The following is a 17,618-nucleotide window of genomic DNA, read 5'->3' on the forward strand; positions in this document are numbered from 1 at the left end:
CCGCCTGCCTCTGCCTCCCGAGTGCTGGGATTAAAGGGGTGCGCCACCACGCCTGACGGTTTTGGTTTTTCAAGACAGAGTTTCTCTGTGTAGCCCTGACTGTCCTAGAACTTTCTTTGTGGACCAGGCTGGCCTTGAACTCACGTAGATCCTTATGCCTCTGCTTTCTTTCTCTTTAGGGTTGGGACTAAAGGTGTGCACCACTGCTGCCTGGTCTACAGAGTGAGTTCCAGGACAGCCAAGGCTACAGAGAAACCCTGTCTCAAAAAAAAAGAGAGAGAGAGCACTCGAGCGAGCTCCTATGCTTGTCCTCTGCCATCTACACATGTTGGCTTTTAACCTACGCGCGCGCGTGCGCGCGCGTGCGCGCGCGCGCACACACACACACATGCACACACTAAATAAATGTAATAAAATAAAACCACGAGGTGAGCATAGTGGGCAAGCTCATAATTCTACTACTTGGAAAGCTGAGCTCAGCAAGAGAATTTCAGGTTTGAGGGAAAACCCTGTGGCTTTGGTTGGTTGGTCAGTCGTTGGTCGGTCTTGACCTGGTCTTGTGCGTATTAGGTAAGTACTATAACCAACATCCTCAGCCCAAATTGTGTAATAAAAGAGATATGATAGTCAGGCGTGGTGGCCCATACCTCTAGACCTAGCACTCAGAAGGCAAAGACAGATGGATCTCTGTGAGTTCTAAGCCAGCTTGGTCTACATAATGAGTTCCAGGACAGCCAGGACTACATGATAGAAAGACCCTGTCTCAAAATACAAAACAATAAAAGACCTTTTTATATTGCAAGTAAAATAGTAAATAGTAAATGTGTTTTTGCATGTATATCTGTGTGTGTGTGTGGGGGGGTTTGCTTGCCTGTGGGTGTAAGTGTATTACACGCATGTGCAGAGTGTGCAGTTTGATGTGTCTTTGTCACTTTCCTCAAGGCACTCACTTGGGACATCCTGGGTTAGTTAATTTAGTGGCCAGCTTGTTCTGGGAATCTTTTCCTGAGTTCTGGGATTACAGATGGGCCACCACACCCACATTGCTTTTGTGTGGGGACTGGGGATCTAGACTCATGGTATGGGGCAAGCTGTTTTTCTAGGCCCATATGTGAGTATTTGTATGGTGTAAATAACCAAAATGTTAAGTATAAGTTTGATTTTGTTGGCAAAAATAAAATGACCTGGGGTAGAAAAATGGCTCAGTGGTTAAGAGCACTGCTCTTCCGTACTGCTTGGGTTTGATGTCCAGCACCCACATAGTAGCTCACAACCAGGGGGTGCAGTGCTCTCCTCTGTCCCTTAAGGGAACCAGGTATATTCAATTCTTACTTTGATCACTGTCACTGGCTCCTTCCTTTCTTTCCTTTCTCTTCCTTTTCTTTCTTTTTCTTCTTTTTTCTTTTTTCCCCACCTGCCCTGAAACTCTCCGTAGATCAGGCTAGCCTCTGCTGCCTAGGTCCTGGGGTTTAAAGGAGTGTGCTACCATGCCTACCTGTCAGTTTTTCTTTATTTTGGGAAGAGGGAGGAATACAAGTCTCAGTAATCCTCCTGCCTCACTGTCTCCACGCCTGGTTTACATTTATTCTTTCTCTCTGCCTGAGTTAGGATTTCTGTTGCTATGATTAAAAAACAAAACACCATCAGCAGAACCAATGTGGAGAGAAAGGATTTATTTCAGCTTACAACTCTCATGGATGGCAGTCAGGGCAGGAACCTGGCGGCAGGAGCGGATACAAGGCCACAGAGAAGAGTTGCTTACCGACTTGCCAGGGCGGCTTACTCAGCCTGCTTTCTTGTGCAGTCCAGGACTTCTTGCCTAGGGGTGACACTGCTCACCGTGGGCTGAGCCCGCCCTCACACATCAATTATTAATCAAGCAGTTGTCCCATAGACTTGCCTATAGGCCAGTCTTAAGGAGACATTTCCTCACTTAAGATTTCATCTCTTTCCAGATATGTCTAGGTTCGTGTCAAGTTGATAAAAAAACAACCAGCAAATCTTTCCTCCCCCTCTGTCTCTCCCCTCCCCCTTCCCTCCATTCTTTCCTGTGTGTTTGACAAGGTCTCACGTAATTGACCTCTAACTCAGTATGTAGCTGAAACTGGCCTTGAATTCCTCATCTTCCTGCTTCCACTTCCTAAGCCCTGGGTCCTCAGGAGTGTGTCACTATCTAAAGTTTGTAGTCTTGAATACTAGAGGATTGTACTGTTTCTTCACATAGTAATTGCTGCATTTCTCCTCCCGTCTCTTTGGTAGGAGCTGTGTCCTTGCTCTCTGGCATGCACTCAGTGTTCCTACAGATTCTTCCTTTTGCTTCTTATTCATAAATAAATCTTCAGCATCTATTCCATTGCATATGTCCTTCTCTGTTTGTTTTGATAAACAGCCTTTGTATGTGCACTGAGAATCAGTGTTACTAACTAGCAAAAATTCAAGTTTATAAATGCCTCTGGAGATTCTTATAAACCAGCAGTACCCTTGGTGAAACACTTGACACAGTAAGGAGGATGCCTGTTTGCTGGAACTTCATCAAAGTCTGTGATGATGCTTAGGTTCAGAAAGTGGCTATACACGTCAAACTGGCATCTAGACTTGTTTCCGAGTAACACCTTGTGATTTGTGTCCTTAGAATAGAACAAGCTTTCACAGTGACCTTAACTTTTCTGTCATCCTTCACACTTGAAAGTCAAGTTCTAGACTGGATTAGAAGCTGTCCTTTTTGGGGAAGTAACTGGGGCAAGAGGGTTGTTATCCTAGGGAATTTTGGCCATTTGTACTTTTGTGGTGGGTTGAAGAGATGGCTCAGTGGTTAAGAGCACTGGCTGCTCCAGAGGTCCTGAGTTCAATTCCCAGCAACCGCATGGTGGCTCACAACCATCTGTAATGGAATCAATGGCCACTTCTGGTGTGTGCTTTTTGTACATTGTGAGGAGAAAGGGATAGAAATGTGCACCTCAATGTAGCTGCTCTCCAAACACACGCTTTGCCAGGCCCTCTGCTGCTAAACTTGTAAAACCTCCTTTTTTTGTGTTAGGACTGCAGTCTGTAAGGTTACCTAGACCAGCTGTATTGAGGAGCTTTTTTTTTTCCCTCTTAAAAGATATGTCAGGCTGGACGTGGTGGCGCACGTCTTTCAGTACTCGGGAGGCTGAGGCAGGAGGATTTCTGAGTTCGAGGCCAGCCTGGTCTACAAAGTGAGTTCCAGGATAGCCAGAGCTATACAGAGAAACCCTGTCTCGAAAAACAAAAAAAAAAAAAAAAAAAAAAAAAAAGATAGTGTCTTGGTATGTAGCCAGACTAGCCTTGAACTCAAAACAGTTCTCCTGCCTTGACTTTGTAGTGCTGGGATTATAGGCTGTGCCATACCAACTTCCATGAAAACTGTATGCAGTCTGACGAGATGCCCCAATGGACTCCTCCAGGGAACCATTCCCTAAGCGAGTGTCAGGCAGCTCACAACTGCCTGTAACTCCAGGACGGGGAGTTCTGATGCCTCTGCCTTCTGGAGCACCTGTATTTAATGTATGTGCACGTACACGCACGTGCCGCACACCACACACACACAACTTAAAGACAATGTGTCTGCCATCTGACCTGCTTTGTCTTTATTTAATACAGGGCCAATTAAAGACTATAGGATGGGCTGGAGAGATGGCTCAGCTCTTGAGAGCACTGATTATTCTTCCAGAGGTCCTGAGTTCAGTTCCCAGAAACCATGGGACTCACAACCATCTGTAATGGGATCTGATGTCCTCTTCCAGTGTGTCTGAAGACAGTGACAGTGTACTCATATACATAAAATAAATGAATCTTTAAGAGCCATATATAGTGTCACAAACCTTTAATGTGCATGGAGGCAGAAACAAGCAGATCTCCATGAGTTCAAGGCCCACTAGTGCTACACAGTGAGACCCTGTCTCAAAAACAAAAAAGTCTAAATATCCTAAACTTTAAAACCTTTTTTTTTTTTTTTTTTTTTAAATCATTTCTACAAGTGAGTTAGAATTACTAGTGTAGTTAGTTAAGGGGTAAAGTTTTCATTGCCAACCTGAGGCCTTGTAGATGACCTTTCCAACATTAATTATAAAACTGAAGAGCCAGGCAAGCTACCCAGCCTCAGTTTCCCCAGGGTATGATTCTTTCTGTTATCTGGCAGCTTTGTGTGCCATCGTTTGGTACTAGGAACCTTGTTCTACACTTATTCTAGTGTCAGAGCAATGCTGGCCTCGTGCAGTACGTTTGAAGCATTTTCTCTAACGTTTTTTGAAGAGTTTGAGAGGATTGGCTCCAGCTGTTCTTAATAGCTGTTCTGTTTAATAGCTTTCTCCTGGTCTCTGTTCTCATTGTCCTGCTCTGGGCATAAACTCAGATACTTACAGGCAAATCCTGCCCGGCCTGACAGCTCATGTAGGTCAGCTCTAATGGCAGTGACCATTCCTGACAGGGTTTCCAGAATGCAAGCCTGTTATGTAACATAAAACGGAGCAGACATAAGGAAAGTCTGGGTTAACTCTGCAACTGTAGCTTACTTGTGTTTTCTAGGGACATTCATTTTATAATTAAAATAATAAGAAAGAAATGATACAGCTGGGCGTGGTGGCACACGCCTTTAATCCCAGCACTCGGGAGGCAGAGGCAGGCGGATTTCTGAGTTCGAGGCCAGCCTGGTCTACAAAGTGAGTTCCAGGACAGCCAGGGCTATACAGAGAAACCCTGTCTCGAAAAACCAAAAAAAAAAAAGGGGTGGGGGGGAGGACTGGAGAGATGGCTCAGTGGTTAACAGCACTGACTGTTCTTCCAAAGGCCAAAGGTCATGAGTTCAATTCCCAGCAACCACATGGTGGCTCACAACTATCTGTAAAGGGATCTGATGCCATCTTTTGGGGTCTGTCTGAAGACAGCAACAGTGTACTCACATACATAAAATAAATCTTATTTTTCTGTACTTGGGTACTTTTGCTTACCTGCATGTATATCTCTGAACCATATGTTTGCAGTGCTGTGGAGGTCAGACAGGGCATCAGCTCCCCTGGAGTTGGAGTTACAAGTAGTTGTGACCCGCCATGTGAGTGATGGCAAGCAAACCCAGTCCTCTGTAAGAGCAGCCACTGCTCTCAACCTCTGAGCCAGCTCTCAGCCCCCTTTAAAATATGTCATTAAACTGTGAGAGTGTCACCCCCAAACGTCCTAAGGCCTGAGGTTAAAGTGTTACTATCATTTAGAAATATGAGCCAGTAATGGTTTTTTGGGTTGTTTTGTTTTATTTTGTTTTTTGGAGACAGGGTTTCTCTGTGTAGCACTGGCTGTCCTGGAACTCACTCTGTAGACCAGGCTGGCCTCAAACTCAGAAATCCACCTACCTCTGCCCCCGAAGTAAGTACTGAATCAAAGGCGTGCACCACCACTGCCCAGGCTTTTGTTTTTTGTTTTTTGTTTTTTGTTTTTTTGCCAGTAACGTTTATTAGACATCTTTTGTGTAACTCACCTTGTCCCCGACTCTGTAGTTGGGAAGGATGATGAAGACAAATCTTTTTAGGAAGTCCACCCCAGATTAAAAGATTAAATGTTGTGCTAGAGAAGCGGCTCTATTCTTAAGAGCGTGTATTGCTCCTGTAGAAAACTCCAATTCAGTCCCTAGCATCTACATGGGACTTCACAACAGCCTTAACTCCAGCTCCAGAGGACCACGAGGATATAATATATAATACCCCTGGCTGGTCTCCTCAGGCTTATATTGTGTATAATATAATATCCTCATCCAGTCTCTGCAGGCACCTCTGTGCACGGGGTGCACATAAACTCAGGTGTAGGCACATGCAAATACATTTAAAACAAACTAAAACAAAAATGATCACGTTGTTCAGAGAGAGAGAATGAACTTCTGTGGTACCTGAATGATAAGTAATCGGTTAATAGTACTGGATAAAGATAAGTATAAACCAGTGATCCGAGACAAAGTGGTACTCTCGCCAGAGATGCCAGTGATATACTATTCAGAGTTGAACAAAGGGCGACAGTGAAAGATAGTGTAACCTGAGTACCTGTTGTGACAGGTTCTGAGTCCCTAAGAAGTGGGTTTTCAGGGGAGGGGTGGTCATAGCCTGTCATCCCAGCAGGAAGCTTGGGACAGGAGACCCTTGAAAATTCCAGATTGGCCTGGACCAACCTGTCCTTCATTCTCCCCTCCCTCCTTCCCTCCCTCTGTCTCTGTCTCTGTCTCTGTCTCTGTCTCTCTCTCTCTCTCTCTCTCTCTCTCTCTCTCTCTGACTCACTCACACACACACACAGAGGACTTCCAAATCTCTTTAAACTTTATGTGTTTAGCACCAGCATGAACATGGTTTATAGCTACAATCTCAACAAAATCAGTCCAGTGTGAACATTGTTAAAAGAAAATACAGCTCTTATTTTAAAGGGAATAAGAGATAATTTGTTCTGAGTTCAGCATGGGTGAACATGAACAGGGACTCCGATTATCCTGTGTGACATGTTCCATAGTAGAAATGGTCGCATAGCAAAAGACATCCATAGTCAATGCTTTTATGGAAAACATTGTGGGAATATCGGGTAGACAAGTCAATAAAGCTTTGCGATAAAATGTTTATGAGAGGGACTAAAGAAAGTCCAGCATATTGTGGGACATTTGGAAGGTATTCTTAACAGACCCCTAATTTCTACAAACCCAAAAGCAAAGGATGTCATCAGGTACCATTTGAAATCTACAGCAGAGATAGTCTCAAGTTGCTATTAACTTGCCTAGCTGTTTTCCCTACCACGGTTTTTGGTAAATGCACCCTGAGTAGGGACTAGGGAAGAATTCTTGTTAGAAGTGGGGGTTGAGAATAGGCTGTGGAAACTCAAGAACTGGTGAGAAATGCTAAAGGCTGGACTTTATGGGACTTGGGGGGGGGGGGCACAAAATGTTCACTCAAAACTAATTTTTTTGCCAATACTTCCTTTCCATCAAGAATGTGAGATGAGGTGTGTGGTGACCACACCATCAATCCCAGCACTAAGGTGGCTGAGTCAGGCGGATCTCTGAGTTTGAGGCCAACCAGGGAATCATAGCACCCAGGAGCTAGAGGCAAGAGAGAATTAATTACCACAAGTTTGAGGCCAGCCTGGTCTTCATAGGGAGTTCCAGACCAGTCAGAGCTACATTGCAAGACTCCATCTCCAGAAAACTGAGGGGAACACGGAAGCTGCTTTCCTTTAGCTCTCATGGGGCTCGTCACTGGCACGATGGCCCAGGACTCAGCCTTTCCTTTTGCTTGGAATTAGGGTCATAAGGAAAAGAGCCCAGCATTCATAAGGGGAAGGGTGTAAACAATATCTTAGTCCTTTGACTCCAGTAAGAGACAGATTTCCCAAGGCGCTACAGCTGGTAGTCTTTGTTCTTTTGAACCTCCTCCAGAGGTCCTGGGACTCTGGGGCTCATTGAACCATTGGGTCTCAGTTCTTTCTGTAGCTGCTGCCCTAGACACAGTTTAAGGAGCCTCTTTCAGGTGGTCCTGAGCTGTCAGATACTTATCAGCACCCGCTCGATCTTCTCTCCTGGGATGCTGAGGTCTGTGGTCTCCATTGGTATTTGAGCTGGCCCTGCTCCCCCTTGTGAACTGAAGCTGCAGTGTATACTACCCTGACTAATAGGTTCTGTAATATTGGGAGGGAAGTGCATGCATTTTTATCATGGTCTACTTATTTGAGAACAATGTATTCCTGGTGCACACGGAAGACTTGGCAGGACTATTGGGCTATGTATGCATGCTGTTGATAAGTACCTCAGAGGGAAGAGTGCTGGTGGCAGGCAGCCTGTCGCTTCTTGCCTCACTCCAGCAGCAGTGTTTGCCCACTAGAAACAGTAAGGTTAATGGTATAATAGATAGTAGGAAAGAAGTATTCAGAGTCCACAAGTAGGATTTGCTGCTAAGCATGATGGTGCAGGCCTTCAATCCCAGCACTCAGAGGTGGGTAGATCTGAGCTGGAGACTAGCCTGGTCTGCAGAGTGAGTTCCAGGACAGCCAGAGCTACACAGAGAAACCCTGTCTTGAAGATGGTCGGGGTGGCAGGACGTTGTGTGGTAGTTATTAATTGTGTGTCCCAGGCTGGTTTATACAGATGGCGTGTCTGTAATCTCTGCACTCAGGAAGTTGAGGCAGAAGGATCACCAGTTTGGGACTCAGTGTGGGTTCCGTTGCATAAAATAAAAAACAAACACAAAATGTGAGGTCAGAGTTTGGGCATAGGTGTCTGCAAGCCCTGTGCTGTACTTCTAGCAGCGCTGCCTGCCTGCCTGACCTCCAGTAAGGACTGCAGACTGAGCTAAGCTCTCAGGTCCCCTGTGTGCGGGGCTTTATTTCTCCCACCCACACCTGTACTGGCTGCAGTATCATTTTTGCTGTATTAATAGTCGAGAGAATTGCTGCTCAGACAGAAATTCTTAATTAACCTGCTCACCTACCACACTTGGCCCTCTGCTGCTCATATTCAAAGCCCCTGTCCCTTCCTTGAAAGAGCTGCCCTGTACTCTCTGACCTTGTTTTGTCCCATTGTTCATTACAGTGTGAGCCACTGCTTCATGTTGTGCTGATGCTGGTCTGCCATGCTCGCCTGTCTGCCAGGGCCGGGTGACCTGTCCTTTCAGCTTCTTTCTCACACGCAGATGAACACTGGACTTCAGAAATGTAAGTAGTCGGGATTCCAGGGAAGGGTGTGTGATCCTGTGCTCTGCTCTGTCCTATATGAGGGCTGCCCACATCACATCTGTGGGGCATGGACCATGAATCTTGGTATTTCCAAGGTATTCATGAGCTGAAATGCAGGGCGGCAGCTACAAAGGCCCTATCTGTCAGTGTGAGCTACTTTGGTGATGAGAGAGCTCTCAAATGCTGTACTTCCCCGGCGTGTGTGAACTGACCTGTTACTGGCAAGTGCTTTAGCGGATATGCCACAGGACCCTTCAGAGAAGGGTTTCTCTTTGAACCCTGTGAGGAGCTGAATGAAACTCATTGTCCAGCTAACTTTTGTGTCCCTGAAATAGCTATTTACACTGTTGGTGATTTTTTGATCTCTGAATACACTCAGCCATGGAAACAGACAGTCCTGGGTGTTGCTGTCTGCCCTATGAGCCACTGTGACTTTCACTCTCAGAAGTGAGGCAGCTTTTGCCCTCAGGGCTCAGGAACCCGCTTGCTCGGCTTCTCCAGGAGGATTTGTCCACCTGTGTACTTGACCCCTGAAGAGCCTCTAAGAACTGGCAGGTTTCTGTACTGATTTTTGCATTAAATTGGAGCATTATAGTTCCTACTTTTCTCAGACCCCTATTTCTGTCCCTGCAGTACATAAAATGCAAGAAAAATAACTCTTTAACCCTAACTCACTCTTACAGGTATAGTGTCTAAATGTAACAGCAGCCCTGAATTTGGAATAAACCTTTTAGAGCAAAAAGAGGCAATGGGTAGGATGGTGGGTGGGGCGGTAGACTTTCCTTCAGCAGTTCTGCTCTGCCCTTTACCCGAGACCTTCATGGCAGCCGTTAGCAAACTTTTTCTGTAAGTGCCATTATTTCTAGCTTTTTTTGTTTTGTTTTGTTTTTCGAGACAGGGTTTCTCCGTATAGCCTTGGCTGTCCTGGAACTCACTTTGTAGTCCAGGCTGGCCTCGAACTCAGAAATCCGCCTGCCTCTGCCTCCCAAGTGCTGGGATTAAAGGCGTGCACCACCACGCCCGGCTTATTTCTACCTTTGTAGCCAACAATCTGTTGCATCTACTCAGCTCTTCCATTGTTGATCAAAGGCAGCCATAGATAACATGGGAACTGACTATCGTAGTTTTGTGTCAGTAGGATTTTGTACAAAAGCACACTACAGCTACACTTAGCAAGCAGCTCATGAATAGTTTGCTGTGATACTGTCAACAGTTAAAAATAGTCTAGTCTTATAGGGTGTAGTGGTATAGGCCTGTAAAACCAGCTACTTGGAAGGCTGAGGCAGAAAGATCACAAGTTCAAGGCCATCCTAAGCAGCTTAGCTCTTAGATCCTATATAAAAATAAAAATAAAAATAGAAGCTGTGTGTTGGTGACTCACATCTTTGGTCCCAGTACTCTGGACATAGAAACAGGCAGATCTCTGAGTTCCAGGACAGCCAAGGCTACACAGGGAAAGACAAAAATAAAAATAAATAAGTAAAAATAGAGCCAGACATGGTAGCACACAACTTAAATCTCAGGTTTTGGGGAGGGAGAGGTAGGCAAATATCTGAGTTTGAGGCCAGTCTGGTCTACATAGCAAGTTCCTGACTGGGGAAGACCACAGAATGAAACCCCAGCTGTCTGTCTGTCTGTCTGCCTGCCTGTCTGTCTGACTGACTCAGTGGTGGCACATGCCTTTAATCCTAGCACTCAGAAAGCAGGGGCAGGCAGATCTCTGTTTGAGTTTGAGGCCAGCCTGGCTTACAAGCAAATCCAGGACAGCCAAGGCTGGTTACACTGAGAAATCATGTCTTGAAAAACAACAACAACAAAAAGGTAAAAAAAAAGAATTGGAGCTGAGGGTATAGCTCAGTTTGATTGAGTGTGTGCTTAGCTTGCACAAAGCCCTGGATTTGATTCCAGCACTGAATAAAGCAGACACAGACCTGTAATCTCTGCACTTGAGAGATAGAAGCGAGAAGACTAGAAGTTCATGGTCAGCTTTGGGTATATGAAACCTTATATCAAAAAACAATGGACGCCGGGCGTGGTGGCGCACGCCTTTAATCCCAGCACTCTGGAGGCAGAGGCAGGTGGATTTCTGAGTTCGAGGCCAGCCTGGTTTACAGATCCAAACTACAATCTGCGGGGCTGAAGAGAGGACGCAGTGGTTAAGAACATTAACTGTTCTCTCCGAGGATCCAGGTTTGATTCTCAGCACTGATGTGGCAGCTCGCAACTGTAACTCAGCTTCACAAGATTGTGCCCTCCTCTGGCACTCGGTCCAAAATGGCGCACAGACATATATGCAAGCCAAAATGCCCCCACACATAAAAGTATTGTTTAAAAACTCAACAACAACAAACAACCATTTAACTTCACTTGTAGGAGGAGAAAACTCACCTTCACTAGTTAGGAATTTGTCTACTGAAGGTGACACGTTCCTTATCATTGTCTGACTCTGTACGCAGGCTCTGCTGGACTGGCTTTCTCAAAGCTGCTTTTTCTCAGCCCCATTCCCCTATCTCTTTGTGAGGGAAGTTCAGCCTAAGGCTTCACGAATGCTCTAAAAGCAGTCAGATACACAGCTACACCCCAGCCCTGTTTGTCAGAGCGGTGAGTGGGCAGTAACGTAAGTTCTGTAATCATCTCACTGTGCTTGGCTGTGCCTAGTCCTGGCTTCTGAGAACACACTTGGAGGCATACTATCCAATACCAAGGGATGAGCTGCCCAGCAAGGGGGTGCATACCTGTAACCCTACTGCTTGACAGGCCAGCGCAGGAGAATTTCTAGTTTAAGACATCCTGAGCTACAATCCAAGACTCTATCTCAAAACCAAACAAACCCTGGACATCTTGTCTTGTGTTGGCTCTGTAGCTGCAGGGGACATGCTTGCTTAGGTGGATGTCCTCTTAGAATCTGCCATGGGGTCCCTTGCTTTGAGAATCTCCAGCTATTTAAGAACTCTGCTTATAAATTTGATTTTCTCCTGGCCTATCTTTTTACCAGAAAATGTGATTTTGAATTTTTTTCTTTCTTAACCCCAGATCCATGCTCACTTTCCTAGCTCAGCATCACAGGTAAAGTAGTGGCTTATCAAAACAGTCACTGAGTGTTGACTGAAACAATCACAGGTTCTTTTTGTTGTGTTGGTTGGCTCTGTGGGGTTTTGTGTCCCAGACTGTCCCTGACCTCTCAATTCAGCTAGCTCTGAAAGTTGGATTATGAGTGGCCATCACCATACCCAGCTGGCATACTCTCTTTCCTCTTCATTTGCTGAGTGCTGGTGTTTGCCTGCATGTCTGTGTAGCACTTCTGTGCCTGATGCCCACAGAGACCAGAAGAGGGCATTGGCTCCCCTGGAACTGAGTGACATGGTTGTGAGCTACCATGTAGGTTCTGGGAATCAAACCTGGGTCCTCTGGAAGAACAGCTGAGCTATCTTTCCTAACATAGCATCTTTTAGTTGACAGTTTTTACTTCCTGCATTCAGAGCCTTTGGAGAGTCTGGAATAAATACAGCATTTACTTTTTGTTTGTTTGGTTTTTTTTGTTGTTGTTGTTTTTTTGAGGCAGGGTTTCTCTGTATAGCCCTGGCTGTCCTGGAACTCACTTTGTAGACCAGGCTGGCCTCAAACTCAGAAATCTGCCTACCTCTGCCTCCCGAGTGCTGGGATTTAAGGCGTGCACCACCGGGCTGGTGAGATGGCTCAGTAGGTAAGAGCACCCGACTGCTCTTCAGAAGGTCCAGAGTTCAAATCCCAGCAACCACATGGTGGCTCATAACCATCTGTAACAAGATCTGACGCCCTCTTCTGGAGTGTCTGAGACAGCTACAGTGTACTTAAATATAATAAATAAATAAATCTTTAAAAAAAAAAAAAAAAAAAAAGGCGTGCACCACCACACCTGGCTAGCAATTACTTTTTATTTGTTTCTCTGGTGCCATGCCTATGGAAAGGTATGGCGATTGTAAATTGATGGAGAGACTAGATAAATTCAGTAACTACTCAATCACTAATGCTCACTATGGGTTAGGTACTATATTACATCTTTATATGCACTATATTTGTTTGGTTTAGTTTGTTGAATTTGAGCATAATTATGTTGCCCAAGATGGTCTTAAACTCCTGGGTTCCAGTGACCCTTCTTCCCCAGCCTCCTGCGTGAGGTGACTACAGGCTGGTGCCTCTGTAGCCTGTGGGTGTGTGCGTGTGCTCTCTGAGTTCCCAGGATCTCAGTTAGGTTTTCAGGCTTGCCCACACAGGAAGAGCTTTACCTGCTGGGTCTCACTGTCACTCTTCAGTAATTCTACATGAGAGACTCTTGCCTTTATTTATTTTTTTGCTTTAATTTTCAGGGTGTCACTCTTATAATGCTCCTACCTCAGCTGCTAGAACGCAGAGTACAGTGTGAGTCACATCTCCCATTCCTTGTTCTACACACAAGGCTTGTATATGTCACATGACTATCCATTGCTGGGCCAGAGTTCATTGGTCAGACCCCCAGACCTTCTCCCTGTAGATTCCAAGTTTCCATCACATCTCAAAACAAAAGGATAACCAGTGAGACCTCTGGGGGAAGCTGGATTTAGGAACCCCACCCACCCCTGGTTCCCTGAGTAGACAGCAGTGCTCTCTGTCCCACCCAGCTTGCGCTCCGGCTTACGGTCAGGTCTAACATTTGCTGCTTACGCTCTGGCTTATGGTCAGGGGTCTAACATTTGCTGCTTCTATGATCATCTTCTTTGTTCTGACTGGGCAGACTCTGCCAAACCTGCTTTTCCTGAAATAACTATAAACAGCTGTGATTCATGTTCATACCACATTTTTCCTGTTTGAGCCTCGTAATACTAGTAATTTTATAACATTAAAGCAGGTTTCATTTCTGTTGACAAGTGAGGAATCACACTGAGTCTTCACTTGTTAAATGATGGAGCCAGAGTTCGACTCTAGATACAAACCTTTTCTCTAGCCACCGATTCTCAGTTCCCTACACTGGCCTGTGTTCATATTAAACCCATATTAGCTATTTAAATAAGTTTTTCTTTTTCAGACAAAACTGAAAGATCTATTGTCTGTGGCTAGAGGAATTTGTTAGGCAAGTAAGGTGCCAATGCCCCTGTGTGTTGGGAAAGTTGCCATAAGAATACACTAACAAATAGCCGGGCATGGTGGCACACACCTAAATCCTAATACTTGTTGCTAAAACCAGAAGATGATGAATAAACCTATGCAGAACTCCATAGTGAGATCCTGTCTCCAAAAATCAAATAGGAAGCTGGACACAGTAGCATGCTTCTGAAATCTAAGCCATGGCAAAAGTCAAATGTTCAAGACCAGCCTGGTCTGCATTGTTTCTCTGTGGAGACCAGGCTGGCCTTGGACTCAGGGAATCTCTTGCTTCTGCCTCCTGAGTTAGTTAGCAGCTAATAAGGTAGGACTAACTAGTTAGTATGCGGCAGTGTTAGTTAGCGGTTAATAAGGTAGGACTAGTTAGTATGTGGCAGTGTTAGAGGTAATAAGGTAGGACTAGTTAGTATGTGGCAGTGTTAGAGGTAATAAGGTAGGACTAGTTAGTATGCAGCAGTGTTAGAGGTAATAAGATAAGGTGGATTTTAATAACTGAGAAAATAGCTCCTTTGCCACCAGGAAGACCTGGATTTGGCTCCCCAGTACCCAAGGAAAGCCAAGCCCCGCTGTGCTTACAAAGATCTCTGAGGCTTACTAGCTGGCTAGTCTTTTGGAGTTAGCAAGCTCCAGACCCTCTCTCAGTTATGGTAGTAAGGATTAGATCTGTAGGGGAAGGCATGAATTTGGTCAAAATAGTTATACAGAATTCTCAAAGTACTGATTTTTTTTTTTTTTTTAAGCATGAGATAGAATAAAATAGAGGAGTGATTGTTGAAGGTAGCTGGTGTCATTTGGCCTCCACAGGTAAGCACACGTGAAACACACAGACACACACGAACACATGCACTCTTGAAGATGCACATGTACATACACACATGCATAAGCATGCATGCACGCACGCACACAGGTTCTATTTGATCCATTCATTTAGTGTCATAGCCAGGTGGCGATGGAACATGCCTTTATTCCAAGCACTCAAGGGTAGGTGGAACTGCGTTTGAGGCCAACCTGGTCTACAGATTGAGATTGGGCCACACAGGGAAACCCTGTCTCAGAAGAAGAAAAAAAAATAGTGTCACATATCCCAGGCTAGCCTTTAGCGCTCTTTGAAGTTGAGAGTGACCTGAATTTCTGATTCTTCTTGTTCTATCTTTCAAGTTCTGGGATCATAGGTATACAAGCTCATGCCCGGTTAATGCATTTTGGGGGATCCAAATCAGAACCTTACTAATCAAGCGTAGCCCTGGACCCATGAAGGCTTTAAATTAGATGTAAATATGAACGTTGAGGGCTGGTGAGATGGCTCAGTGGGTAAGAGCACGGACTATTCTTCCAAAGGTCCTGAGTTCAAATCCCAGCAACCATATGGTGGCTCACAACCATCTGTAACAAGATCTGATGCCCTCTTCTGGAGTGTCTGAAGTCAGCTACAGTGTACTTACATATAATAAATAAATAAATCTTTTAAAAAAAAAAATATGAACGTTGAGAGACCAGAAGAGAGAAATACATGAGCAAGAAACACAGTGAGTGTGGGCTTGACGAGAGTTGGGTCTGGTTGAAGTTGAGCACAGTGGCTTTCACCTGGGATTCTGACACTGAGCTGGCCATGTCAGGAGGGTCTCTGCCATTTCAAGGACAGCCCTGCTATCCAATGTGGTCTTGATTCCAAAGGCATAATGGGGGTGGGGCACTGGTGACCTGGCTAAGTAGGTAAGGTGCTTGCTATGCAAGCTTAGATACTGGGTTCAACTCCCAGACCCCACATAGAGGTGGTAGGAGAGAAGCAGTTGCAGAATTGTGCTCTGACATCCTTCCATACCATTCACATACAGTTATACATGCAAGATAAACAATAATCGGTAATTAAAACAAAAGGGAGAAAAGTCTGTTAGTTGTTGGGATTTTTGTTTGTTTTGTTTTTTAAGACAGGGTCTGTATTTAGTCCTGGAACTCTCTATAGACCATGCCGGCCTAGAACTCCACCTGCTCTGTAAGTTTTGATGAGGTAGAATAGAATGGTAGAAAATGTGCATAGAAATAGAATGGGAAGGAGGCTGTTTACCCAGGAACCTGTTCTGTTTTTCCTGACTCCACTAGTAAGGCAACATACATTTTCCTAAACACAGGGTTTTCACTCTCCCAGATGTAAAAAGTANTCAGAAATCGACTTTATATCTTCATTTTATTTATTTATTTATTTATTTATTTTCCGAGACAGGGTTTCTCTGTATAGCCCTGGCTGTCCTGGAACTCACTTTGTAGACCAGGCTGGCCTCGAACTCAGAAATCCGCCTGCCTCTGTCTCCCGAGTGCTGGGATTAAAGGTGTGTGCCACCATGCCAGCTATATCTTCATTTATAAAATGAAATTCTTAAAAAACAAAACAAAACCCCTAGCTTATGTATTATATTAGTGGAGCTAGGGAGAAGGATCAGCAGTGAAGAGCAGTGGCTGCTGTTCCAGAGGACCTGGGTTCAATTTCCAACACACTGGTGGCTCACAGTAGTCCATACTCCAGTTCCAGGGAATTCAGCGCCCTCTTCTGGCCTCCAGAGGCACTTACAGACATGGTAGCAGAAAACACATTCTTATTTTTATTTATTTATTTATTTTTTTTTTTTTTTAAGACCAATCCCTATGTAGTCCTAGCTGGCACCTTTTCTGTAGACCAGGCTGGCCTTGAACTCGAAGTGATCCACCTGCCTCTGCTCCCTGAGTGATAAGATTAAAAGCATGCACCACTACTGGCCAAAATGATATTAAAATAATTTTTACATTTAGACATAAAACAAAAATTTTCAGCCTTTAAACGTTGTAATGAATTAAACACTCTAAATAATGTGACTGAGGATGGTGTGTGTCTATGCCTGTTGTAAATATGCCTTGAGGGCTGGAGAGATGGGTCTGTAGTTAAGAGCACTGACTGCTCTTCCAAAGGTCCTGAGTTCAAATCCCAACAACTACATGGTAGCTCACAACCATCTGTAATGAGATCTGACACCCTCTTCTGGAATGTCTGAAGACAGCTACAGTGTACTCACATATAATAAATAAATCAATTTTTTTTTTTAAAAATAGATTTTTCAGGATACTCACTTGTTCTGAAATTCTCTTCCATGGTGAAACCAGGAATCCTGGGTTTGCCTCAGGAAAGGTCTGTATGAAGAGAGAGACTTCTACAGGCCACTCACTGTCAGTGATGTCGTAGAGCCCTGCCTCTTTCCCTGCTGCTGCTAACATTAATGAGAGCCAAATAAATGATGTGGGTGACTTTTAAAGTTGTGTCGTCCAGAGCTACTTGATGTCAAGATAAATTGGACAGTGTTTTAGGCTGATAAGATGAAAACGTAGCCGGAGCCTGGTACATCCCCAGCTCTGGCCTGCCTTTTTGAGCATGGGACCTCATACTTGTTTCTCCTAGACTTGAACTTTGTCTTTTCCTGCTTCAAAGAACAGCAGCACCCCCCACCCCCCCACCCCCAGTTCTTCTACTATGCTCCCTTGAGTCTGCTTCTGCTCCATTGATGCCCAGTGACATGACTCTGAATGGAGGCTCCATTGGGTCAAAGCCAACCAAAGCTACCAGCTGGGCACTCAACAGACTAGCCCTTGGTCTTTCCTGGCTTCTTTCTGCCAAGGGAGGAAGCAGGGAGGGAGTCAGCCAGCTGAGCCCAGGCTCTGTGCCAAGCCATTTTTCCTCTGCTTTGGACAGTGTGTATACTTACTCATTCAGCAAGTGTTTATTAAGTTCTTTTTGTGTGTGTTCAGGGTAGACCCCTTCTCTGAGA

The 17,618-nt window shown here is 44.9% G+C and overlaps 1 protein-coding gene across 3 annotated transcripts in view; it reads left to right on the plus strand.

Moving 5' to 3' along the window:
- Fam222b (family with sequence similarity 222 member B) overlaps window positions 1-17,618 on the plus strand; it is a 61,542-nt gene that overhangs the window by 39,198 nt on the left and 4,726 nt on the right. For all 3 annotated transcript variants that reach the window (XM_021213022.2, XM_021213024.2, XM_021213023.2), the window contains exon 2: window positions 8,567-8,688. In XM_021213022.2, coding sequence (XP_021068681.1) covers window positions 8,607-8,688 — 82 coding nt within the window. In that variant the 5' untranslated portion in view covers window positions 8,567-8,606. The remainder of the gene's footprint in view (window positions 1-8,566; window positions 8,689-17,618) is intronic.

Source organism: Mus pahari, chromosome 14 (genome assembly GCF_900095145.1).
Source record: "Mus pahari chromosome 14, PAHARI_EIJ_v1.1, whole genome shotgun sequence".
NCBI lineage: Eukaryota > Metazoa > Chordata > Mammalia > Rodentia > Muridae > Mus > Mus pahari.